Source organism: Lolium rigidum, chromosome 5, assembly GCF_022539505.1.
Source record: "Lolium rigidum isolate FL_2022 chromosome 5, APGP_CSIRO_Lrig_0.1, whole genome shotgun sequence".
In the NCBI taxonomy this organism is placed as follows: domain Eukaryota; kingdom Viridiplantae; phylum Streptophyta; class Magnoliopsida; order Poales; family Poaceae; genus Lolium; species Lolium rigidum.
In genome coordinates this window covers 229,771,241-229,796,320 of record NC_061512.1, presented here as the reverse complement: position 1 = coordinate 229,796,320, position 25,080 = coordinate 229,771,241, and the positions used below count along the sequence as shown (strand labels likewise).

Below are 25,080 nucleotides of genomic sequence, written 5' to 3'. Positions count from 1 at the left end.
ACCAAAAACAGCAGAAAACGAGAACCGACGCTTCGGCATCTTGTTAATAGGTTAGTGCCGGAAAATGCATCAAAACGATATAAAGTATGAATAAAACATGTAGGTATTGTCATAAAACTAGCATGGAACATAAGAAATTATAGATACGTTGGAGACGTATCAATACTTCATGACTCTAATTGATGACTCTACTCGATATTGTTATGTGTACCTCCTGAAATCTAAAGATGAAGCTCTTAATCACTTCAAAATCTTTAAAGCTTAAGCAGAAAACCAACTTGATCGAAAGATCAAGCGGCTAAGGTCTGATCGTGGTGGAGAGTATTTTTCCAACGAGTTTGATTCTTTCTGTGCGGAACATGGTATTATCCATGAGAGGACGCCTCCCTACTCACCTCAGTCAAATAACTGATTTGGTTAATGCCATGTTAGATACATCGGGTCTATCCAAGGCATGGTGGGGGGAGGTGATATTGACTGCGTGTCATGTCCTATACCGTGTCCCCACAAAGAATAAAACCATTACCCCTTTTGAGGAATGGGAAAGGAAAAGGTTGAAACTCTCTTACCTACGAACTTGGGGTTGTATGGCGAAAGTAAATGTGCCGATACCCAAGAAGCGCAAGCTTGGACCAAAAACGTGGATTGTGTTCTTCTGGGATATGCATTTCATAGCATTGGCTACAGATTTTTGATAGTAAAATCTGAGGTATCCGACATGCATGTTGGTACAATTATGGAGTCGAATGATGCGACTTTCTTTGAGGACATCTTTCCTATGAAAGAAATGTGTAGCTCATCAATTCAGGAGATGCCTAGTTCATCTACTCGAGAATTATTTCCGAACCTACCATGGCTATAGAACACTTTGACAATCCTGTAGAGGATGACAATGAAGCTCCCAAAAGGAGCAAGAGACGGAGGAGCTGCAAAGTCCTTTGGTCATGATTTCATTGTGTACCTCGTGGATGATACTCCCACTTCTATTTCGGAAGCATATGCATCTCGGGATGCCGACTATCGGAAGGAAGGCTGTCCGTAGCGAGATGGATTCCATCTTAGCTAATGGAACTTGGGAGGTTACTCGATCGTCCTTATGGGTGCAAACCTGTAGGATGCAAGTGGGTGTTCAAGAAAAAGCTTAGGCCCGATGGTACTATTGAAAAGTACAAGGCACGTCTTGTGGCCAAGGGTTATACCCGAGAAAGAAGGTGAAGATTTCTTTGATACATACTCACATGTTGCCAGATTGACCACCATTCGAGTGCTACTATCCTTGGCTGCCTCACATGGTCTTCTCGTTCATCAAATGGATGTTAAGACTGCTTTCCTAAATGGAGAGTTTGAAGAGGAAATTTATATGGAGCAGCCTGATGGATTTGTAGTAGATGGTCAAGAAGGAAAGGTGTGTAAATTACTGAAATCTTTATATAGGCTTAAGCAAGCGCCTAAGCAGTGACATGAGAAGTTTGAAAGAACTTTAACCGCTGAAAGCTTTGTTGTAAACGAAGCTGACAAGTGTGTATACTATCGCCATGGTGGGGGCGAGGGAGTTATTCTTTGTCTCTATGTCGATGAAATATTGATATTTGGGACCAACCTTACTGTGATTAAGGAGGTCAAGGAGTTCCTATCTCGTTGTTTTGAGATGAAGGACTTGGGAGTAGCTGATGTGATCTTAAACATTAAGCTGCTGAAGGATGACAATGGTGGGATTACATTGCTTCAGTCCCACTATGTGGAAAAGATCCTAAGTCGCTTCGGGTATAGCAACTGCAAATCTTCTCCAACGCCTTATGATCCTAGTGTGATAATTCGTAAGAATAAAAGAATTGCTAGAGATCAATTGCGATATTCGCAAATCATTGGCTCGCTTATGTATTTAGCCAGCGCCACGAGGTCTGGCATCTCCTTTGCTGTAAGTAAACTCAGCCATTTTGTGTCTAGACCTGGAGATGTTCATTGGCATGCTCTTGAGAGAGTTTTGCGCTATTTGAAAGGCACTGCGAGTTATGGCATTCACTATACTGGGTATCCAAGGGTACTTGAGGGTTATAGTGATGCAAATTGGATATCTGATGTTGATGAGACTAAGGCCACAAGTGGTTATTTGTTTACACTTGGAGGTGGTACTGTTTCCTGGAAGTCTTGCAAGCAGACCATCATTACGAGGTCAACTATGGAAGCAGAACTCACAGCATTAGACACAGCCACTGTTGAAGCGAGTGGCTTCGTGAGCTCTTGATGGACTTACCTGTGGTTGAGAAACCAATACCCGCTATTCCTATGAACTGTGATAATCAAAATGTGATCGTCAAAGTAAATAGTTCTAAGGATAATATGAAGTCATCAAGGCATGTGAAGAGGAGACTGAAAATTGTCAGGAAAATGAGAAACTCTGGAGTTATAGCGTTGGATTATATCCATACGTCTAGAAACTCGTGAGACCCCTTCACAAAGGGACTATCACGAAATGTGATAGAAAATGCATCGAGGGAGATGGGTATGAGACCCACAGTATGAGTTGCCCACGGTGGTAACCCACTCTATGTGATCGGAGATCCCGTGAATTAGAGCCGGGAGACAAGCTGTTGGTTAGCTGGGAGGAGAGTATATATCCCTATAGAAATTTTACCACTCCATAAGATGCAATACTCTCCTAATCTCCATGGCTGGTTGATAATTATCTTAATGTGTTCTAAGTGGCTTATTTTAGCAAAGATGTTGTCCTACAGAACATCTTTTGAAGAACACTCCTATATGAGTCTGATTGTTTAACGTTGCAATCTATGAGAGTTGGGTGCTCTCTAGTAAACTCATGAAAGGCCCTAGAGTATGCCGTATATGCTCCAAACCGCGAGGAAGTCTCGCGTCAGCCTAGTATCGGTCTAGGCTTTGTATGAAGCTAGTGCGCAGAAAACTTGTAGTTCAAGGCATAGTCCACTATCCAAGTTGCAACCTACTGTAATATGAAGCTTTAAGTGGAAGTTCAACTTAACAGTCTCCACGATATACCGGTATATAAAACAATGTTCTGGAAACTTATTGATGAGATGTGCCAATGAGAGTTTGTGGGGGATTGCTGGAATTTGGGGCATTTGGCCTTTGGCCCATGGCCCATTATCAAATTCTGAAACTCACATGGCCCATTCCAATAATCAGTGGTAGCACTAGTGGGAGCTAAAGTTTAGTCCCACATTGCTCCCTCCGTCCTAGAGTGTAAGTCATATTCCCAAAAACTATTTGTCCCATAATCCCCACCTCTAAGGCATAATTTTATTTAATGAGGGAGAGAAAGGGGTTGCATGCACCAATGAGGGAGAGAAAGAGAATGCATGCACCAATGAGAGAGAGAAAGGGGCTGCATGCACCAATAAGAGAGAGAAAATGAGACCCAATCAACTAGTACCTTGGGCCAAGATATTCAAAAATTGTGACTTACAAACTAGGACGGAGGGAGTAGTTGGGAGAGAGTTGGAGTGGTATATAAGGTGGGCTGTTCTAGTCCTAGTAAGTGAGTGAGAAGAGAGAGAGCCCTCGCGCACTCCTCCTCCTCCGCCGCCCGCCTCGCCTCGCCTCGTCACGACACGTCACGACGCACCGCGGGTTGCGGGAATCTCTCCGAGCCGAGCTTATCTACTGAGCCGTTTTGCCTTCCGGTTTTTCTGGATCGTGGCTGTGCCGACTCGGACGTGGGATGCGCCCCACGACCTTCCCGAACCGCACTATATAAGCGCGGACTCCAACCCTAGTCTGTACCCGGACGCACATGCGACTACCTGTTTCCGGTTTATTGCGCCGCCGCCTTCGTCTTCCTCATCCCGTCCGTCGGCGTGCACCGACCGCCGGGACGAGTGAGGCCTCCGGAACCACTGCCTCTCGTGAACCTGTACGGGTGAGGGGCAATCAGGTTTTTGGGGAGCGCTCCGGCGCGACTACTGGCATCACGACGTCGTCCTCGGACGACGAGTTCCTCCACACCGACAACTTCTTCCCGGACCTCAGCGACTTCTTCAACAACCTCAACATGGGCGACAACGACGCTGCTGTGAAGTATGTGATCTTGTCATTTCTCTTTCAGTTTCTGTTACAGTTTCTTCTTCTAGTTTCTATTGTAGATGCGATCGGTTTGTCTTGTTTAGATGTGATATGTTCATCTACTTTACTAGTCTGCATGATTAGTTTACTTGTTATTTTCGTAGTCATGATTTATCAATTACCTGTACGGATTATTTCATATGGATATTTGCTTATATATTCAACAACAACTGTATGGAACTTAGAGTTTAGTCATGATATAAAGATGTTAGGTGCTCACTTGAGCTCTGTACCAAAAAATCTTCCGCAACATGTAGGCTCTGTCTCCGTAGCAACTCGATCAAGCGTGCACATTCTGATCAAGCTCGCTGGGCTCGCCGGCCTCTCCCTCGTTCTAGTATCTCAGACTACGCGAAAGAGGTTCACAACAAGGTCCACTTGAAGAACATGAACCACAGCGCCACGGCGAATGAGGTTCACAACAAGGTCCACATGAAGAACACGGACCACACTGCCACGGCGACCGATGCGATCGGGTACACCCACACGAAGATCACCGAGAACTCACTCTTACCCACGCCAAACAGCTGCGTGATCGTCCCTGCCAAACCAAACCAGCATGAGACACCAACCAGATTACTAATTAGCATTCCTTGCAAAAGAAAATTCAGTTCGCCGGCTATGAGAAAACGTCTAACCGATGTTCATGGCGGGTGGGACGGCGTACTGCAACAGGAGGATGAACTGGTAAAGAGGGTCCGGTCGGATGACGCCGAACCGGATCGCCGCCTTGACCAGCACGGTGCCCAGCAAGGGCAACAGAATGAACCTAACGGCTACTATGCCGGCAATCACCGACCGTGGGACACTCGCGTCTCCTCGCAATCCTGGAGAGATGTTCCACGTTATTGTCAGCTCATTCAATTCACATGCTCTTTTCATGTGCTTAAGGTTAATTGCGCTTCTACTTTTTCACAGTTTGAGCTTACCGGTGATGAGATTCCCTCCCATGATCAGTGTGACAGATGGAATGGCTCCTCCGCTGTGCACGAAAAGGCCAGGAAACTGATTAGACATGTTGAATCAATCAAAACAATTCATCCGCATCATCAGAAAATCTAATAATCAATGGGTACATGCTGTAGGCCTGTAGCTACAGCATTTTGTTAAGATGTTAACAATTGTGAATGCATTTACCCGATTAGTTCAGCCGACTCGCGAAGGAAACGGAGTGGAGCACTTTCTCCAATCATAGCATTTCTAAGCAGAGGTGTTACTCCAATTATAAACCCCACAATCTACAAAAGGATCGATCCAAATCAGTAATACTTTTGAAAGTTTGTGCCATGCAGAATTTAGTAGTTTCTGAAACTAGCATATACCACTGAAATAGTCGAAGGAGCGCATAGCTTCTTCAAGTCAAGCGACCTAGAAACCGATGATACAGCTCTTTTTGCTCTTTCTGAGAAGGAGACCTATATGTATACCAATCTAAATTCTTTAGTGCTGCAAGTTAGCACAACTATAATTAACTGTTATAAACTGTATGACTTCTATAGCAAAAACTACGAGAAGTTTGATAAACCTTTGTTCTGGCTGTAGTTGGATTGTATATCAACGGGAGAGCGCATTCGTCCACGTGATCACTGGAGATCGAATAATTTTCTTCTGAAACTGTACTCGTAGTACTATCTGAAACCGAGACTTTTGTTTGAGTTGTTGGAGTGTTACCGTCTACTTCAGTGACTTCTGAATTTGCACGGATGATATTATATGTGCCCGTCCACAGAAAGAAGGAGCCAATCTGCACAAAATCAATCATATTGACAGCGCGTGATACGAAGTATTATTTTCATCCGCAAACAAACATGGTCAGGCTTACCATGTGTGGAGAATGTACTGAAAAACAGAGTGTGTGTAATGGGTCTTACGGCCTTTGAAAGAGATGAATAGGCTAGTCCATAAGTCTGACAAACATCAGGTGCTCCGAACGGGCTTCCCTTCTCTTTGCAGAGAGCTGGAATAATGATGAGGATAATAGTGCCCAGATTGCCTGCATTCGTCCAACCAAGTGAACTTTAGATTTTTGATGAACTGTCAGCGACTCAGCATAGAGAAAATGAGCAAAACTAAATAGTGGTTGTTATCAGGGTGGAGCTGCCCAAGTTCGACCGTCCACCAAACATCCAATGTCTAGCGTGATTGAAAATTTGAAATAGCTTAGCATTAACTATTTTGTACACAAACATAATTACAGAACTAAATATCTTAGCACTTAGTCCTTATCACGTCAGCGCGTTCTATTTTTTATATATGTTGCCATGAACTTGTATCATGATCTCACACTCTCATCTTTATTTCGTGGAATGGTTCAAAGGTGGGTAGATGTGGTTACCTATCGTTGCTGGGAAGTACCTTATCTGAAACATTATGAGAAGGGCCCTGATCCGGTCAGAGTGAGAGACTAACTGTCTGGGTGCTTTTATTTCACTTAAATGTTGTTCTGAACCAGTACGGGGACCGTTTGTGATTTTAGCTGTACTTGATGGCAGGAAGAGACGATTATTTTTTACTACATCAAAACTTGATTCTCTAGTTGTCGAACAACAACAGGATGTACGGAAGAGGGAAAAAAAAAGGAGCAAGGAAAACTGATTTTGTTTAATATTCTAGCTGAGAGTTTTGCATGAAGTTAATCTGAACCAGATGCATGGGGTGCCACAACTACTCCTTCACAGAGCATTGAGCTTTTCAAGATACAGGGTTGCATCTTCCCAGGCCAAAGCTAACACCAGATGAGAAATTTTTTGTTAGCTCGGTACCGCAAAAGTAATTGTTTGAAATCATTGTACGATGTTTATCCATAATAGGGAGTGTATTTAATGCTTCTTACAGTTCAGAAACAAATGTAGTGTAGTTACCAGCAGAACAGCAACCCAAAATGAGGCCTTTTAACTTGGGTGGGGCTCCGGTGACTTTTATCACGACCCAACCAAAGATCAGCCCGAAGGTAAAAGTGAAGAGGACATTCACTGGCATAAACCACCTGTACCATGGGCCAGAAATAGTCATTTTTTCGTTACTTCTAGTAAATCTAATGTGACAGTCGAAAGTATTTTCTGGAAGAGCTCTTTATGCATCATAGCAATCAGTGAACATTTCTTAAAAACAGATAAATAAGGAAGAAGCATGAGACTCACAGTTTGGCCATGCTTTCCATGGTGATTGTTTTTGCCAAATAGACCGAGACAAGACATGGATTGAACACATAAAACACAACCTGCAGGAAGAAATATGATTCAGAAATTAGTGGAGAGGTTACGGTAAAATAAAATTAAGACATAAACATGATAGAGAAAGTAATCAAGTTATGTAGACCAAATTGGTTAGGTGATCCTGTTGCCTTTGTCACTTGCGCGAGTCACTGCCACTTACATAGTTTAGATGCTTCCTTGCTTCTTTGCCCAGTATCCCAGCAAAGTCAGTCGCCAGGAATGATCCGACGCCGGTAACCAGGAGCATGTTAAGAACAGGCATACATGCCGTGACGAAGAGCTCCACGAGTCCCATGCCCCTAGAAGCAAGAAATGACATTGAGAACAATCTGCTCAAGTTTTATTTTCTTCATACGAAGCAGAAATGCCACAGAGATAACATCAGTAGCCAAGAAAAAATAGCTGCAAATCCAAAGGTTTCCAAGTAGAGAGAAGAATGGAAACACTCAAGAGTGAAGTGGAACAAGCCAGTGTGAATCAGCTGCTTACATGACTAAATGTCTGAATCGTTAGAGAAAAGAGCAAGATTAAAACACAGAAAGTACCCAATCGAGTCTGAGACGGGCCGGAGGCGGCGAGTGAAGCACAGGAGACGCCCCCTGCGTTCTCCGACGATGAGAAGATGTAGCGACGAGGCTCCGGCGGAGCGGAGCGCGGCCAGATCCTCGGGAACGATCACTCTCCTTGGCCGCGGAGGGATCCGGGGATAAAGCCGTCAAAAGCAGCGGCGGCGCCTTTTTCTTCTCTTTGTTATCTCGCGGCGTTGTCCGGGTCGTATATCCAATATTTTCCGTTGCAGCTTTTGTACGTCGTTCATGCGTTCACTTATGTTTTTGAACGTGGGTGTGCACGTGCATTGCTGTGAATAAGCCGTGCACGAAGGACGGGACGTTTTGGCTCCCAACAGCATATACTTCCTGTTTTTTAAAAAACAATTAAATGTAGATTACAATGTGAAAAATTCAAAAAATTAATGTGTACATGTCGACATCGTACGTGCATATAAAGTTGTTTCGTGGAAAACCGATATTTTCCATAACAAAGACAAAATTTGGTGCTTAAAATAAGTTTTTCACGAGATTCTTTTATCTTATTTTACACAAAACTCGAAAAGATATCAATTTTCGATGAAACTTAAGATGCACACGTATAAGAGCATCTCTAACAGAGCTCGTAAACACGCAAACTGAAAATACCGACTTCAGTTCACCGAACTCGTGTATACGGGTTGGAAAATGGCTAGCGTAGAACAGAGCCCGTAAATTAAAAAATGTAAAGCACCATCGGAACCCCTAAAACTAGGGTTTTTCATAGAATTCATATGCAACATGGTATAAACACAAATATAAAACAATCGATCATAATTAATCAAATAATAGTTTTCAGAACATAATAATCATCCAAATTATTACAACAGATAAACAAAAGTCTCACAAATTACAACAATTTTGAAATAATAAAATAAATAAACAAATGTCTCAACAATGATTTATCTCACACATAAATGAATGGAATGGTAAGATCATTGGCGATGACCATGTCGCTCCCAGTGGTGCATTTTGAAATCATAAACGAGTTGAGCATGGGTAGTGGCATTCTCAATCAGCCGATGCGTTTCAAGGAAAGCTTCAATGCGATCGGAATTCCGTTGGGGTTGCACTCGGGTGTCAACGTTGTCATAGAAGCAGGGCAAGCTTAACCCTCTTTCATCCTCGATGATCATGTTATGAAAAATCACACAACATATCATGATGTTCACAAGGGATTTTTTGTCCCAAATCTGAGTTGGACCATGTACAATGGCAAACCTTGCTTGCAAAACACCGAAAGCTCTCTTAATATCCTTGCGAGCAACTTCTTGAGCCTTGACAAACTCAGCTTCTATCTTATCTTCGGGATCCTTCACAGACTTCACAAAAGTTTTCCAGTCTGGATAGATGCCATCGGCTAGATAGTATCCCATTGTATATTCATTATTCATAACTTTGTAATTGCAAGTGAGTGTCTCTCCATTTGCTAGTTTCGCCAATAAAGGGGATCTTTGTAGCACGTTGATGTCATTGAGTGTTTCCGACAAACCAAAAAAAAATGCCAAATCCATAAATCTTGTGATGTGACGGTCTCAAGTACAATGGTAACATCTTTGCTCTTCCCATAGTATTGTCCATGTCATGTCTTGGGACAATTCTTCCATGTCCAATGCATATAATCAACACTACCAAGCATTTCAGGCCAACCTCTTTTCTCATTTATCTGCATCAATCTTTTTATGTCATCCTCATTGGAAGCTCGAAGATATGTTGGCATAAACAACTTGATAATCATGCGACTAAACATACGGACGAACTCTCTGGTTGTATCTTCACCAATTTGAATATACTCATCGGTGTAATCCGCAGTGATGCCATACGCAATCACCCGCATGGCAGCTGAAATGTTTTCATAGGGGCTGAAACCCATCACGCCGGTAGCATTTTTACGTTGCTTGAAGTAATTTGAGTTTGCTTCGCAGGCTTTCACGATTGTGACGAACAAACTACGACGCATGCGATACCTCCTACGGAATAGATGCGACGGATAGGTAGGTCCATCAGTTGCTCGTGGCCGAGGAGGCGATTCCGTTGGATGTGGTTCCGGGCAATACCGAGCTACGCCTCCGATTCAGCAACTTCGTGTGGTCCTCCAGCTCCTTGACGGAGAGAAGGAGGATGGTGGCCTCCAAGTCGTCGTCTTGGAGCAGCTCGTCGAGGTCGAAATCGTCCGAGCTCGACGAATCGGATTGATTGACGTCATTGATCTCGTCGGTCGAGCTCATCCTCGATTCGGCCGGTGCGGTGGCGAGACCCAGAGCTGAGCGAGGAACTGCGGGCGGGATGCGGGGCAACCTACACTAGCTCCGCTTCGCTGGGCTCCGCCGAATCGGGCGGTGCAGCGGTGGCAACGGCGGAGTGTGTTGTCGGCGCGTGGGAGGAGGGAGAGACCGGGCGATTGTGTGAAGTGAAAATTCAACGCGCCCTAGATACAGATCCACGTTCGGTTCGCTCGTTAGACCCCTACAAATACATGTCAAATTGGGTTTTCGGTCTCGGCCTAAAAACTTTTTTCGGTTTTGGCTCGTTTATGGTGATTGATCTACGCCGTTTTTTAGCCCGAAGCCGTAAACTAACAGTTATTTTTTGATTTTATGCCTTTTACGACCTCTGGTAGAGATGCTCTAACATCGACATATATGTCCTAAATTTTTGTTCAAAATTTTAATATTTTAAAATATTTTTCTTAAGTAGGAGGAGCATATGCTCGCAAGTTCAAAGGTAGATTTTGGCGTGTAGGAAGAAATATTCTAGACAAGCTCTTGTGCCATACAGCGGACTACCATATCCAAGAGAATCTTTAAAAAGACGTTGCATCTTGCTAGACACAAGTGTGAGTGAGGAAGCAATTTTTTACCAGGTACTCCCTCCATCTATAAATAAGTGGACATCTAGTTTAAAACTTTGTCCATAAAAAAGTGTATTTCTATATAAAAGACAAACAGGGAGCGCTCCCCAGCTCCATTCTCATTATAGAAAATGAAACACATAGCATTTTTAACAACATAGTAATAAAAGCTAAAGATATCCAGCCCATCAGCTAAGCTGAGGGTCTTAAGAAACATAACAAAACTCCAGACAAGAGGATAGTCATCACAACAGCATCTGATCCCAACTTGCCAAGAAGCAGGTAAGCCCAGCTATCCTATGTTTTAAAACACTAAAGCACCTCCTCAAACACCCAGACCATGTCATCAGATCACTACATGTATGTTGCCTGAATCTTCCGGGTGCTCTGACAGGTAGGCTTCCGAGGCACGCCCTTGATGGGTAGAAGCCGTGGACGACTTCCAGGTCGAGATCCAATCAAACGAAGTGCATTTCAGTCTGGCATCAGCGATGGCACCGTTCTCAGTCTTCTCACCAGGGCGCATTTGAATTTTTCCACCAGATCCCATTCCAAGTGTTTGAATGGAACCTGCCAGATCCTTAGATATGATAGGACTAAGCCCCACACCTGTTTCATGGACAACCAAGTTTTCCTGTTAAACACCAAATGGTTCCTATTGTTCCAAATGCACCATATAACTGCAGATGAGACAACATTTAACTGCTCAAACTTTTTATTGCATAGCCATTTTGATGCAAGGGATAAGTAATCAACAATTTCTACACCAAAAATCTCTTGTACCACAGACCAAAGCAATCTAGATATCAGGCAGTCAAAGAACAGATGTTTAACAGATTCTAATTCACTACAGAGCTCACAATCCAAGGGTTTTTGGATACCCCTATGCCTAAGATTATCCCTAGTCATGATTTTGTTTTGGGACAACAACCAAAGAAAGATTTGCACTCTAGGTGGGATTTTTAAGTCCCAGACGACGAGCGAGAAAAGCTGGTTGGACCCCTCTAAAATTGATGATAGCATACAAAGATTTAGAGGAATACACCCCTTTCGATTCATACTTCCAGATAAGCTGGTCCTCTTCCACAGAGAGGATGATTGTTTGAGCAATTTCACATATCTCAAGCCACATTTCCATCATCTGTGTAGTAAAGGTTCTTCTAAAGTCACATCTTAACTGTTGTCCATCCCATAGATCTGCTACCGTTTTCATTTGTTGATTAACCACAAAATAAATGTCCCAGTACTGAGTGGAGAGAGGAGCATTTCCAAACCAAGTATCTTCCCAGAATCTAACAGACCTACCATTCCCAATTTTCCATTTATAACCAAACTTAACTGCTCTAGATGCCCACATCATACCCTTCCAGAAGACAGAAGGATTAATGTCTTGGCAACAGAAAATATTAGGATCTCTAGTATTATATTTAGCATCTATTATCCTTTTCCAGAGACTTCCTTCTCCATATATATATCTTTTAACCCAAGAACCAACTAAGCATATATTTAAATCATGTAGGTTTGGAATACCAAGCCCACCATAATCTTTTTTCATGCAAATAGATGGCCAATTTGCTAGATGAATTTTCTTATTTCCATCTACATCATCCCACATACAATTAGCTATCTGAGTATTGATAAGATTTAGAGCCCATTTGGGGAACTTGAAAAAGGAAAGCATGTATATAGGAATGCTAGATAAAACAGTTTGGATGAGGATTCTTTTTGCCTCTAGAGACAGCAATTTTCCCCTCCATCCTGCCATTCTACTAAGAAGACTGTCCACCAGAGGTTGCAGATCTTCTCTTTTGAGTTTACTAAAGTGCAAGGGAAGACCTAAATACTTCACAGGAAATTTCCCAGCAACACATTGGAAAATATCTAAAAAAGGAGCAAGTTCATCACTCTCCATATTAGTAGCCATCAACTCACTTTTGTGGTAATTGATTTTCATCCCTGACACTTGTTCAAAACAAGTAAGGGTCCATTTAAGGTTTATAGCATTTCTCTCATTGTTTTCTAGAAAGAGCAAGGTGTCATCTGCATATTGCATACTAATCACCCCACCAGGAACTAAATGAGGACACAATCCTGTGATCATGCCACAAGAAGCACCTTTATTCACCATTTTCGAAAAAATATCAACCACAAAATTAAAAAGGAGGGGAGCAAAAGGGTCCCCTTGCCTTAAACCTTTACCAGTAAGGAAAAAATCTCCCTCCACATCATTCACATTAACACCAACAGACCCCCCTTGGGTTATCTGTTTAATCATTGAGATAATTTTCTCCCCAAAACCTCTAAGTTGCAAGATTTCATAGAGAAAATCTAAATTTACTCTATCATAGGCTTTTTCATAGTCTATTTTGAAAACTAAACCTTTGTCTTTCCTCCTATACACCTCATGAATGATTTCATGAGCTGAAACCACACTCTCTAGGATAAACCTACCCTTAATGAAAGCAGATTGTTGCTGAGAAATCAATCTGTCAATCAGTAAGGAGAATCTATTTGTAATAACTTTGGTAAAGATTTTAAACACACAGTTCAATAAACTTATAGGTCTAAACTTCCTGATCTCTTTTGCATCATCCTCCTTGGGGATCAAGGTGATCATAGCAAAATTTAACCTATAGATGTCTAACCTATTCTGGTACCAGTCATCAAAAAGATCAAGAAGATCCCTTTTAATAACGTCCCAAAAAGATTGGAAAAAAAGAAAGGATAAGCCATCTGGGCCAGGTGCTCCTTCAGCATAAGACCCAAACACATCCTCCTTAATTTCCTCTTCAGAAAACTCCTTCTCTAACTCAACATTCTCCTGTGATGTGACTTTCTCTTCATAGGAAAAGAAGTCATCCATTAATCTAATATCAGGTGTTTCTTCCCTTTTAAACAACTCTTTATAAAAATCAGTTGCTATTTTAGGCATGCCTTTTTGGTCAGTAACAGGGCCCTCTGACCCCTCTAAAACATTTATTCTTTTCTTCCTTCTCCTCTGATTAGCTATTGCATGGAAATAGGCTGTGTTCCTATCTCCCTCCAGGATATTCCTGTCCCTGGATCTTTGCCTAGCTTTGGTCTCCTCAATGATCCAATAAGTGTTCAGCTCAGTGAGGATATCATCTAATCTTTTCCTACTGTTATCATCTAAAGGCTGGGTTTCAGCAGAAATATCTAAAGAGTCATATTCCTCCATGAGTTCTTTCTTATGTTTCCTAATATCAGCCTCTAGGTTAGCACTCCATCCTCTAGCTAATTTCCTAAAATACTTACATTTATCATGCCAACTATCAGTAGCAGATTTGTTACCCCTGTCCAGACTCCAAGCTTTAATCACTAGGTCCTTAAAGTCAGGCCTAGATAACCACCACTTCTCAAACTTAAAACCACTTTTCTTTGGAACCTGACCACAACCAGAGTCCCATATAATGGGAGTATGATCACTCCCTACTCTAGGCAGAGCTCTAGCATGTGCCAAAGGAAAAATTTCTTCAAATTCAGTTGTACAAAAAATCCTATCAATTCTACTCATGATCAGATTTTCCTGGTTATTGGCCCAAGTAAAAGCTCTACCAGTTAAACCAATCTCTACCAGAGCCCAGATATCAATCCAAGCATTGAACTTATCTGCCCATCTATGATCAATGATGCCATTACTCTTATCTGACTGAGATCTAACAAGGTTAAAATCACCACCAATGATAGCAGGACCTTCCCAATGAAAGAAAAGCTCATGTAGTTCAGAAATAAAGGCATCTTTTTTTTCCTCATAAGAAGAACCATACACAGTGGTGATTCTAACAGTTGTATCAGTTACCTTGTTCCTAACTATTACACTAACAGAAAAATTCCTAATATCCCAAGCTATAATGTCAAAGAGGTCAAGATTTAAACCAACTAAAATCCCTCCCGCAGACCCAGCTGTAGGAAGATGATTCCAAGCAAAATTTCTATTCCCTAAAACACACTTAAGAAAGGAATTACTAAATTGCTGCTTTTTTGTTTCTTGGAAACCAATATAGTCTAGATGTAAAGGAACAAGATTTTCATCAATATATCTCTGCCTACCCAGGGCTTGAATCCCTCTACCATTCCAAAAACCACACTTCATCTAAATATTTTCCTGGGGTGCTTTCCCTGTTTTTTCCTAGTCACATGAACCTACACATTCTCACCTCTATCATCAAACTCAAGATCTGTATTATACTGATCAGGAGTTCTTGGGCAGTTAGTAGTAACTGACAGAACATCTACATCTAATAGAGGATCCATAGGCTCATCAGAAGGAAGCCTCTGAATACTATTTGTAACCAAACTATCAGTCTCCACAGTATTGTCTACTACACCAGTATCTACATGAATCCCTATCTTCCTAGCCATATCACCTAATTCTTCTACTTGCAGAACATGAAAAGGATTGGATCTGATTATACCTGTCATTTTTGAAGCAGCTCCCATAGTATTCTTCTTCTATTTCAATTCCATAGCTTTATCCATCACATTCTTTGATCTGTCACTTTGTCTACTAGGTTGCACAGGGCCCCAAGCTTTCTTTTGTTTCTTTCCAGCTCCTTGGTCCTCTCTATCTTTCATCAGATCATGAAAAGATGGCATGATATCCTCAGGGAGGCTGAGCTATTCTGTAGCAGCTTCTTCCATTCTCTCAGCAAAAGATAAGCCTTCTTCATTCTAGAAGCTTGTAACTTCAGATCTCACACCCTCATCAGCATTGTTGGAAACATCCCAGGTGAACTGTCCATCAGTACCTATAGCACCCTTCTCCACCAGTAGCTTGTACATCTCAGAGCCAGGAATCACTTCATCATGTATGTCAGTAGCCAGCATTGCATTCTGTCTCCCCTGACCTGCATTCCCAGTTTCCACTTGGTGATTTGAGCCACCACTAGACTATGAGTTTGTAGTGTTTCTATTTACTTCAGATCTCCCATCAGTATCCATACCACTGTTTCCATTTCCATTACTTCCTCCTATATTGCCACCTTCATGCCCAGTAGGTAAGTCTCTTTGTGCCCCAGCTGCATTTGGTAATTCAGCAGTGAACTGTAACTGGAAGAGTTTTCCATGGAAGTTAAACAGCCTACCAGCAGGGATTCTGTTAGGATATCTTTATAGAATTTCAACCCTAACTACCTCAGCACAATTCTTGAAAATGCTTTGCCAGTCCACTTTTTTCAACAGTCCACACACAGACACAGCTTGATCAATGATGTTCCACTCACACCATGGAGGCAGCAGTCCCCTTATCTGAATCCAGGTTTCTACTAAGGTTTCCACAGGTTCTGGGTCATCAAACCACTTGGTAACAGAGACAGTGACTCCCTCTTTTGCCAAGTGTATTTCTATATTTCTAATGCATATTTAAGTAGTAAAAATTGATTCTCTCTTATTGTACGGAAATCAAACCTAGTAATATTCATCACATGTTTTTCTTGATTTCAACATGCACTTAGCTCATTGGAGGTGAAAGAATTGAAGAGGGAAGAGATATTGATTTGCATGTGAAACTATGTATTTTTCCCATCCCATAATTTATCTTAAAAATCTGATGTGTACACTTATTTATAAACGGAGGGGTACTGTAAAAATGACCAAAAGCAACGCCACGCTACAGCATTTTCTACTAAGCCAAAATGAGACGGGCGTGTCAGCAACTCATCATAGCCACCCCAAACTTGAATAAGCGTTTGCTTTGCTCTAAAGGCAAGCCTGGTTGACATGGTACACCAACGTGATGTGATGATGTTGGTTATGTGCATGAGATGCAACCAAAGATTCTCGGGAAGTTGATGGGGGGACTTAAGAAGGAATTTTCTTAGTTTCTGAATCCAGTTGTCCGCACATAATCTAAGACTACAACCACAAGTGGTTATAAATTTTACCAACTAAACACTAGTTCTCTTGGCGTTTTCCACACTTATTACTTCTATTTTAAAATATAAGCCCTTTTAGAAAGCTAAAATTTAAATTTCAGAATGGAGGTAGTATTTGCTAAAGATGATGCTAGTTCGCCTTGGCACTGCTCTACATGGTGTTGCTCGCATTTATCATACTAAACTTGTCAAAGAAGATGGTTCATTCTTCGAAAAGGGGGAGAACCTCCGGAAAGTACCAAGTGCACATGAGCACAAGTGCTCCTTGGACTTTTGGATTTTTGAAAAATTTTAAAACCTCGCTCTTTTATGTTTTCAAAAATTATGGCATTAAATATGTAGATAGATTTAGACACGAGGAGTGTAGTCAAAAAAGTCCCATTAGAAAATACTTTGTATTTTGGAAAATACAAAAAAGACAAATTTCTGACTATGACGAGACTTTTTTTATTCCAATCTTCGTATACACATCTATCTACATATTTAATGTCATAATTCTTGAAAGCAGAGAAATATGAGAATCTGGAATTTTCAAAAATCCAAAAGTGAAGGGAGCACTGACTCCCATGTGCATAAAATCCTTGTCCGAGAACCTCAGCCTTTACATCAATATATGCCAGAGTCATCTTTATTAAATATGTACAAGTATGATTATATCTCATGGGTGGTATAAGATGGATACAAGAATCAACAACTGAAAAACAAAATCATAGTAGTTCTAAGCATCGCGTAGTTGGACAGTAATAGGTCCATCCAAAAATATCTCATAGAACCGTCTTCGTACGGTTTCACGAATACATAATGTGTCCTTGCTCCTTCCCCAACTGCAGAAACAACCGTATACAACTCCAGCATCTAGCCATATGGATAACCCGCACAAAATGAATAGCTCCTCGTGCTATTAGTGTGTGCATTCAGATTATAGCTATGTGTAAGAGCAGTTTTATCTGTTGGGGGGCTGTTAGGGCTTGGAGATGGTCTAACATCTTCTGAGAACTCATATGGAATTGGGTTGTAGAAGTATACAATCCATACACATTTTGTTGGAAGCCATCCTTTAATTCAAAGGGCTCCCATAGAAAAAAAAAACAGTCTGGACAATACAAACTCTGCCGTTGTTGGACCGGGCCAACGATGGGCTCTCCGGAACGCCCAAAAGCAGTAGAAGGTTCTAGTAGGCTCGAGCCAACCACATCTCCGCCGCCCGGGCACAAATCAACGATCAGATGTGCCGCCACGACCTTTATATCCTCTTCCAGATGCTACTGGAACAGTTATCCTGAACAAATCTCCCGTGCTCCACCTGCTCCACCTCCGGCGACGGCGGCGCTGCTTCCCGGTAAGCTTCCTCCTCCACACCCGTATCGACGCATCCCGGCGTGTGCGTTTTATTCCGATCTATCGATGCATGTATCTGTAGGTTGTAAGGAGTTGGATTGCCTTTATGGGATTGATTGATTGATGATTCTTTTCGTGTGTCTTATCTCTCGATTCGTGTCAGGTCGGGGCAATAGGATCTTCCCCCCTCGCAGATCGAAGAGAAAATAAGTGATGGATTAGTCTTATTTTTCGTTATCGTTATCGCTCTGTGTTCATTGATTGATTTGACCCGAGATTTAAGTGCCTGCTATTTTGAAGGTTCTGCCGGAATTGGGGATAGCAGTGTCTACTACTCATGATGTTGTCTATTAAGTTCTTTTCCCCACTCTTTTGAATTATCTAGCATGTTCTTGGTCAATCCTAGATGTAATTTTGCGTATAGAATCTCTGATTCGTGTGGTGGAACTGCAGATCTCTCTCTAGATTTCCTGCAAGGGGACGAGCAGGTGCTGGAATCCAGGCGCCGCCATGGCTGAGCACCTGGCGTCGATCTTCGGCACGGAGAAGGACCGCGTGAACTGCCCCTTCTACTTCAAGATCGGCGCGTGCAGGCACGGCGACCGCTGCTCCCGCCTGCACAACCGCCCCTCCGTGTCGCCGACGCTGCTGCTGTGCAACATGTACCAGCGCCCCGACATGATCACCCCGGGTTTCGACCCGCAGGGCAACCCCATCGACCCCAGCAAGATCCAGGGCGACTTTGAGGACTTCTACGAGGACATCTTCGACGAGCTCAGCAAGTACGGCGAGGTGGAGAACCTGCACGTCTGCGACAACCTCGCCGACCACCTCATTGGCAACGTGTACGTCTCGTTCAGGGAGGAGGACCAGGCTGCCAAGGCCCTCCAGGCGCTGCAGGGGCGGTTCTACTCTGGCCGCCCCATCATCGCTGAGTTCTCGCCGGTCACCGACTTCCGGGAGGCCACCTGCAGGCAGTTCGAGGAGCACAACTGCAACCGTGGAGGGTACTGCAACTTCATGCATGTGAAGGAGATCGGCAGGGACCTGAGGAAGAGGCTGTATGGGCACCTGCATAGGTCCAGGAGAAGCCACAGCAGGAGCCCAAGCCCTTACCATTACCACTCGAGGGACCGTGATCGATCCTCGCGGTCGTCCAGGGACCGCGGAGACTACTATGGTGGCAGCTTGGACCGTGGTGACTATGGTGATTACCACCACCATAGCAGGAGGAGCAGTGAGAGGAATCGCAACTATGACAGTGATGGGAGCAGGCGTCGGCGGCACAGGAGCCGCAGTAGGAGCCCGGTCAGGGAGGGCAGCGAGGAGAGGAGGGCGAAAATTGAACAGTGGAACCGCGAAAGGGAGGCGGCTCAGGCCTGAGAGCTTTGGTCTCGTTGCAGGTTGCAGTGTTGCCTTGTTCACCGAATGTTCTGCCTGTCTGATCGTGTATTGGTAGATGAAGTTAGAATGTCGTACTAGTGAACTTACTCAGATGCATGATGTAGCCTATTCGGCGTTTTTCTTGTTGAACTTGATGTGTTGATGGAACCTATTTGGTGATGAACTTGTTATGATTAAAGTTTTCCAGAATGCTCCTTTTTTCAGCCTATGTGGATTGTTCTGCTCACATAGCTCGTTCCAGCCCTTGAATGCTCTAGTAAGGTAGATGAAGTTGGTGAATATACTCAGATGAATGATATAGCATATTCTGTGTTATTCTTGTTGAACTTCCTTTGGATATGTTGATGGAACATGTTTGGCGATGAACTTGTTATGATCAAAATTTTATCTGGATGTTCTTTTCCGCATTGTTTTGCTCACATAGCTTTCCATTCCAAATGCATTGGGGAATTGAATATTTGCATCACTCTAGTTTTCCTACCAACTGATTAAACTCATGTTTCCTAAAATTAAACTCATATCCTTAATTACATTCAGTCTGTTCAATGGAATAGAGATAATGCACAAAGGCCACCGTCATATTTTTTGTTGCTACTGGATGTTTCATGTAGTAGCATACTACAGATTGACAGCTACTGGACATGCTACATCTAAACAGGCTTGTTAGGCTCTTGTTGAATGATTTATGTTGAAGCCAGAGAGAACCTAAACCTAGCCAAAACTGAAGAACTAACTAAAGATTATTTTGCAGTTAAGGACGCCTTTATTGGCTCAAAACATCTCGGCGAGGTGATATTCTCTTCCCAAGAAAGAATTTCTTTCCTAAAGAGGAAGTTACATTTGTAGCAGTCCAAGAATAATCAACCTTTTGCCAATTGGTTCCCCATGAAAATCCTTGTTTGGAATTGTAGGGGGGCAGGGAATGCAACAAATCTTTTCTTTTCAGTAGATTCTCGATGTATGCGTCCAACGACACAGAAACAAAAAAAAAAAACTTACAAGTAACCAAAGGTAAAGAAACAAACTTAAACAGAACTAAACATCAACTGCTGGACATGAGGCTGCATTGGTCATGATAGCTAAGTTCAGAAAACAGGTTGCTCGCCCTATACTCCAGCACTGTAACACCTCTAGAGGCTTAATGCATGCCACGACACGTTGGGAAGAAAATTAGGTAGTTTATAAGGCTTCAGTTTGTGACTGCAGACTGCTGAATGTAATTCATAAAATGCCCTAGAACAATAGCAGCAAAGATGGACATAACTTAAGGTTTATCTCCACTGGTGGACCATTTCATTTTACATATTCTATTTAGAAATAGTTTTACGGAAAGGCTAAACCTATTCTTCTGATTGTTCTTATTCTTTGATTATTGGAATTCTAGTTAGGAAGAAAATTAATGACTACCACGACACGTAGAACAATAGCAGCAAAGATGCAGCTAACTTAAGGTTTATCTCCACTGGTGGAAAACCATTTCATTTTACATATTCTATTTAGAAATAGTTTTACGGAAAGGCTAAACCTATTCTTCTGATTGTTCTTATTCTTTGATTATTGGAATTCTAGTTGGGAAACAGGAGTGCCAAAGCAATGGAATATAAGTAAAGTCAATTCGATAAGGAAATTAGCCTTCTTCTTGTTGTTCTTTCCTGTAATCCAGGAAGCAAATTTGGGAAATTTTAGTTCAACCGATAGAATTATCATAAACCATAGAGAAGCCAAATGCTGCCTAGCGTGTCAGCTATTTGGTAGCATTTCATTCTATGGTACCATACCTGGCAGCTCAAATGTCCAATCAGCATCTCAAAGGCTGGGCTACAGGTAAGATGAAGTTTAAGCAAACATGAAAGCAAGCTCAAGAACACAGAAAATCAGGAGTTCGGGAAACTAACGCAGTTGACAAGACCAGATATCAAACACACACAAAAGGGGCATCAGGCAACAGGACAATGTGGCGAATGGCCCAATATAATAGCTGATATAGGTTATGAGTTTGTTCCACTCACAATTTATCCGCAACTCGAACAATTGCCAAAAAGTTACAGGTATCGTAGCCCTCATAGAGAAATCTAAGCAGCCGGAGGTAGATGAATATATTAACTTCCTAAACTGGGTACACAAAAAAGTAGAGACCTGATGCAGATCAAATCTACATCTTGGCCTCCTTGGGGTCCTGGTATTCAGCCTCCGGAGTCTGGTCACCACCACTGCTGCCACTGCCGCCAGCAGCTCCCCCACCACCTTGCATGTGCTGCCCGATCTTCGAAACCGCCTTGTTTGCGGCTTCCAGCTTCTGCTTGATGTTGTCCAAATCATCACCAGCCATTGCTGATCTCAGATCAGAAACAGCAGACTGGATTTCTGTAACAACCTCAGCAGGAACCTTGTCCTTGTACTCACTGACACTCTTCTCGATGCTGTAGATCGTGGTGTCTGCAGAGTTCTTGATATCAATCAACGACTTCCTTTCCTGGTCCCTCTGAGAGTGTAGCTCTGCCTCCCTCACCATCTTCTCGATATCACTGTCAGACAAACCACCTGAAGACTTGATGGTGATATCTTGCTCTTTGCCAGATTGCTTGTCCTTTGCTGACACCTTGACAATACCATTGGCATCAATGTCAAATGTGACCTCAATCTGTGGCAGGCCCCTTGGAGCTGGTGGAATACCTTCAAGCTGGAACTCACCGAGAAGCTTGTTATCTGTAGCCATCTCCCTCTCACCCTGAAGAACCTTGATCCCAACCTGTGTCTGGTTATCTGCAGCAGTGGAGAATGTCTGACTCTTCTTGGTTGGGATCGTAGTGTTCCGGGTAATTAGCCTTGTGAAGATGCCTCCAAGAGTCTCAATACCGAGGGAAAGGGGTGTGACGTCCAGCAACAGGAGCTCCTTCACATCACCCCTCAAGATGCCACCCTGGATGGCAGCTCCCATGGCAACAGCCTCATCAGGATTGACTCCCTTGCTTGGTGACTTGCCGAATATCTGAGAAACAACATCCTGGACCTTTGGCACCCTTGTCATACCACCGACCAGCAGAACCTCATCAACCTCCTTGGCAGAGATGCCAGCATCCTTGAGGCAGTTCACACAAGGGCTGCGAGTTCTCTCAATAAGATTGCCCACCAGAGACTCAAACTTTGATCTGGTCAAGGTCAAGTTGAAGTGCTTCGCACCAGAGGCATCAGCCGAGATAAAGGGAAGGTTGATATCAGTCTGTGCAGTTGAGGAAAGCTCGACCTTGGCCTTCTCAGCAGCTTCCCTGAGCCTCTGCAGAGCAGACTTGTCCTTGCTCAGGTCAATGCTGTCAGACTTCTTAAACTCACCAACCAGGTAGTCCAGCAATGCAGCGTCAAAGTCCTCACCACCAAGGAAAGTGTCTCCATTAGTTGCCTTTACCTGAACAAGGTGTAAATATTATGATCAGAACGCTTAGCTCGACATTTACACGCATAGGATTGATAAAAGTCATGCAAGAAAATTACCTCAAAAACTCCATTGGAGATCTCAAGGATGGAGACATCAAAAGTACCACCACCCAAGTCGAAGACAGCGATCAGGCCCTCCTTGTTGTTCATTCCATATGACAGAGCAGCAGCAGTGGGCTCATTGATAATCCTGAGCACCTCCAGTCCAGCAATCCTACCAGCATCCTTGGTAGCCTGGCGCTGAGCATCATTGAAATAAGCCGGCACTGTAATAACAGCCTTGGAGACCGACTTGCCAAGGTGAGCCTCTGCAGTTTCCTTCATCTTGGTGAGAACAAACGCACCAATCTGGCTCGGGGAGTATTGCTGCCCAGCCAACTCAACCCAGGCATCACCATTTGGTCCCCTGACAATCTTGTAGGGCACCATCTTCATCTCCTTCTGTGTTTGGGGGTCATCAAAAGACCTACCAATCAGACGCTTGGACCCACGAACTGTGTTCTGGGCATTTGTGACTGCCTGCCGACTGGCAGTGATGCCGACCAAGAGGTCGCCAGTCTTGTTCTTGGCAACAATGGAAGGCGTTGTCCTTGCGCCTTCAGCATTCTCAATTACCTTAGGTGTCTGCACAAAAAAATATGAATTTTACTAGCAGCATCACCAATTCACTACCAATTAAAAGTTTAGTCATAAAACTGCAACTTCATAAGAATTCACTACTAGCAAAGTTACCAATCCATTAATCAAATTGCACTTCATAAGAATATACTAGCAGCTTCACCGATTCAGACATCAAACAGTAACCTCAGGACAATTTTACTAGCAGTGTCATCATATCACTACCAATCAAAGAATAGCTGTCATCAAACTGCAAATTCACAACATTTTACTAGCAGCGTCACCGATTTCACTAACAATTAAAGGTGCAGTTATCAAACTCAACTTCACAGCATAAGAAGATTTGCTGCTAATTGCATCTGAATATATCAATTGTAGGGACATTAGAACTTTCTTACAAGAACAGAACGTGGTAAATTCCAGAGTGGTTAGGGGAAAAAACACACCTTTCCTTCCATGACGGAGACACATGAGTTGGTCGTGCCCAAATCGATCCCGATGACATCTGCCGCGGAAGGCTTCGAGCTGAACACAGACAGAAAATCCGTCTCAGCACCCAACAAGCAAGAAGCAAGCTGACATATATACACACAAAATAGAAGATCTACAGATCCTAAATTGCTAGTAGTTACCTGAAAGCGCGGGCCACTGATCCGAGCCTGGAGAGTAGGGGAGACGTCGTGTGAAGGGGAGCCCTGGGAGCCTGATCAGATCACATAAGGGAAACCACAAATAGATCAGATCAACTTCACAGCACGAGAAATCGACACCCAAATCGGCGTGCCAATCCAAGAAAATACAAGAACTTGGCCATGGACCAAGAAGAAATGCAGGGGGTGGGGGAGGGGGTGGCACCTGAGAGATGGCGCGGTTGGCGAGGGCGTGGCCGGACCTGGCCAGCCTGGACGCGATGAGAGATCCCATGGACATGGCTGGCGCTCGAGCTTTGGTCGGCTCCCGGCGGCGGCGGCGGGTGGAGGCTGTGAGAAAGGGGAGGAAGGTGAGATCCGAAAAACCCTAGTGGGAGGTCTTAAACCCCTGGCGGCCCGCCGCATCGGCTTGGGCAAGGGGAAAGAAATGGGGGCCAGGGGCATTTCCGTCATTCTTCTCGGGCTAGGTCTGTGGCTGACGGTGGGCCACGAGTCATGGGTCGAAGATTCCAGACGCTCGACCTCCGTTCGTTTGGGTTTGGTCCTTTGGGTGGTGGAGGACATTTCTTTTTGCTGAAGGAATTTTATTATTGCCGTTGTCTTTCTTATCTTGCGCAAAAGTCAAATGCAAGCCGGTTTTTTGAAATAAATGTCAAAGGCTACTACCGAGTTGCTTTCTTGGAACACAATACTGCTGCTGTTACACGCCCCTTCAAACTGCGTCAAGGCATGAAGCAACCCCGGCTTGAATTTTTTAGCCTTTTCTAAAACCACGATGACTTTTTCTTTCGGACAAATATGAAGAACTGGAAAGAACGACATACGAAGAATTGAACATACGCATACTTTATGGAAAAGCTAACTCTCGGTTAGATAAGAATTAACTTGAAACACCAAACTTCTCCACCTTCGGATGTGGTGCAAAGATTTGTGTTGGCATGGTTGCAATAGGAACATTTTTAACTGCGATGAAGTAGTTGCACTATGGTTGCA

At 43.2% G+C, this 25,080-nt stretch overlaps 3 protein-coding genes across 3 annotated transcripts; 1 reads left to right on the top strand and 2 right to left on the bottom strand.

The window, feature by feature from the left end:
• Positions 1 to 4,293: 4,293 nt before the first annotated feature.
• Positions 4,294 to 7,608, bottom strand: LOC124657700 (protein PIN-LIKES 3-like). The gene is made up of 10 exons (XM_047196210.1): positions 7,474 to 7,608; positions 7,239 to 7,318; positions 6,960 to 7,084; positions 5,970 to 6,091; positions 5,624 to 5,842; positions 5,421 to 5,513; positions 5,236 to 5,336; positions 5,028 to 5,080; positions 4,737 to 4,925; positions 4,294 to 4,639 (listed from the first exon to the last, which is right to left on the bottom strand). Exons 1-10 carry the CDS (start codon positions 7,606 to 7,608, stop codon positions 4,515 to 4,517), a joined length of 1,242 nt encoding a protein of 413 aa, XP_047052166.1. The 3' UTR covers positions 4,294 to 4,514.
• A 10,638-nt stretch (positions 7,609 to 18,246) lies between these two features.
• On the top strand, positions 18,247 to 19,573 carry LOC124651452 (splicing factor U2af small subunit A-like). The gene has a single exon (XM_047190541.1). The coding sequence runs from the start codon at positions 18,494 to 18,496 to the stop codon at positions 19,364 to 19,366; it is 873 nt and encodes a 290-aa protein (XP_047046497.1). The 5' UTR covers positions 18,247 to 18,493; the 3' UTR covers positions 19,367 to 19,573.
• A 1,751-nt stretch (positions 19,574 to 21,324) lies between these two features.
• Positions 21,325 to 24,412, bottom strand: LOC124651451 (heat shock 70 kDa protein, mitochondrial-like). The gene is made up of 5 exons (XM_047190540.1): positions 24,293 to 24,412; positions 24,070 to 24,140; positions 23,884 to 23,962; positions 22,877 to 23,443; positions 21,325 to 22,790 (listed from the first exon to the last, which is right to left on the bottom strand). Exons 1-5 carry the CDS (start codon positions 24,365 to 24,367, stop codon positions 21,540 to 21,542), a joined length of 2,043 nt encoding a protein of 680 aa, XP_047046496.1. The 5' UTR covers positions 24,368 to 24,412; the 3' UTR covers positions 21,325 to 21,539.
• Between the last annotated feature and the right edge of the window lie 668 nt (positions 24,413 to 25,080).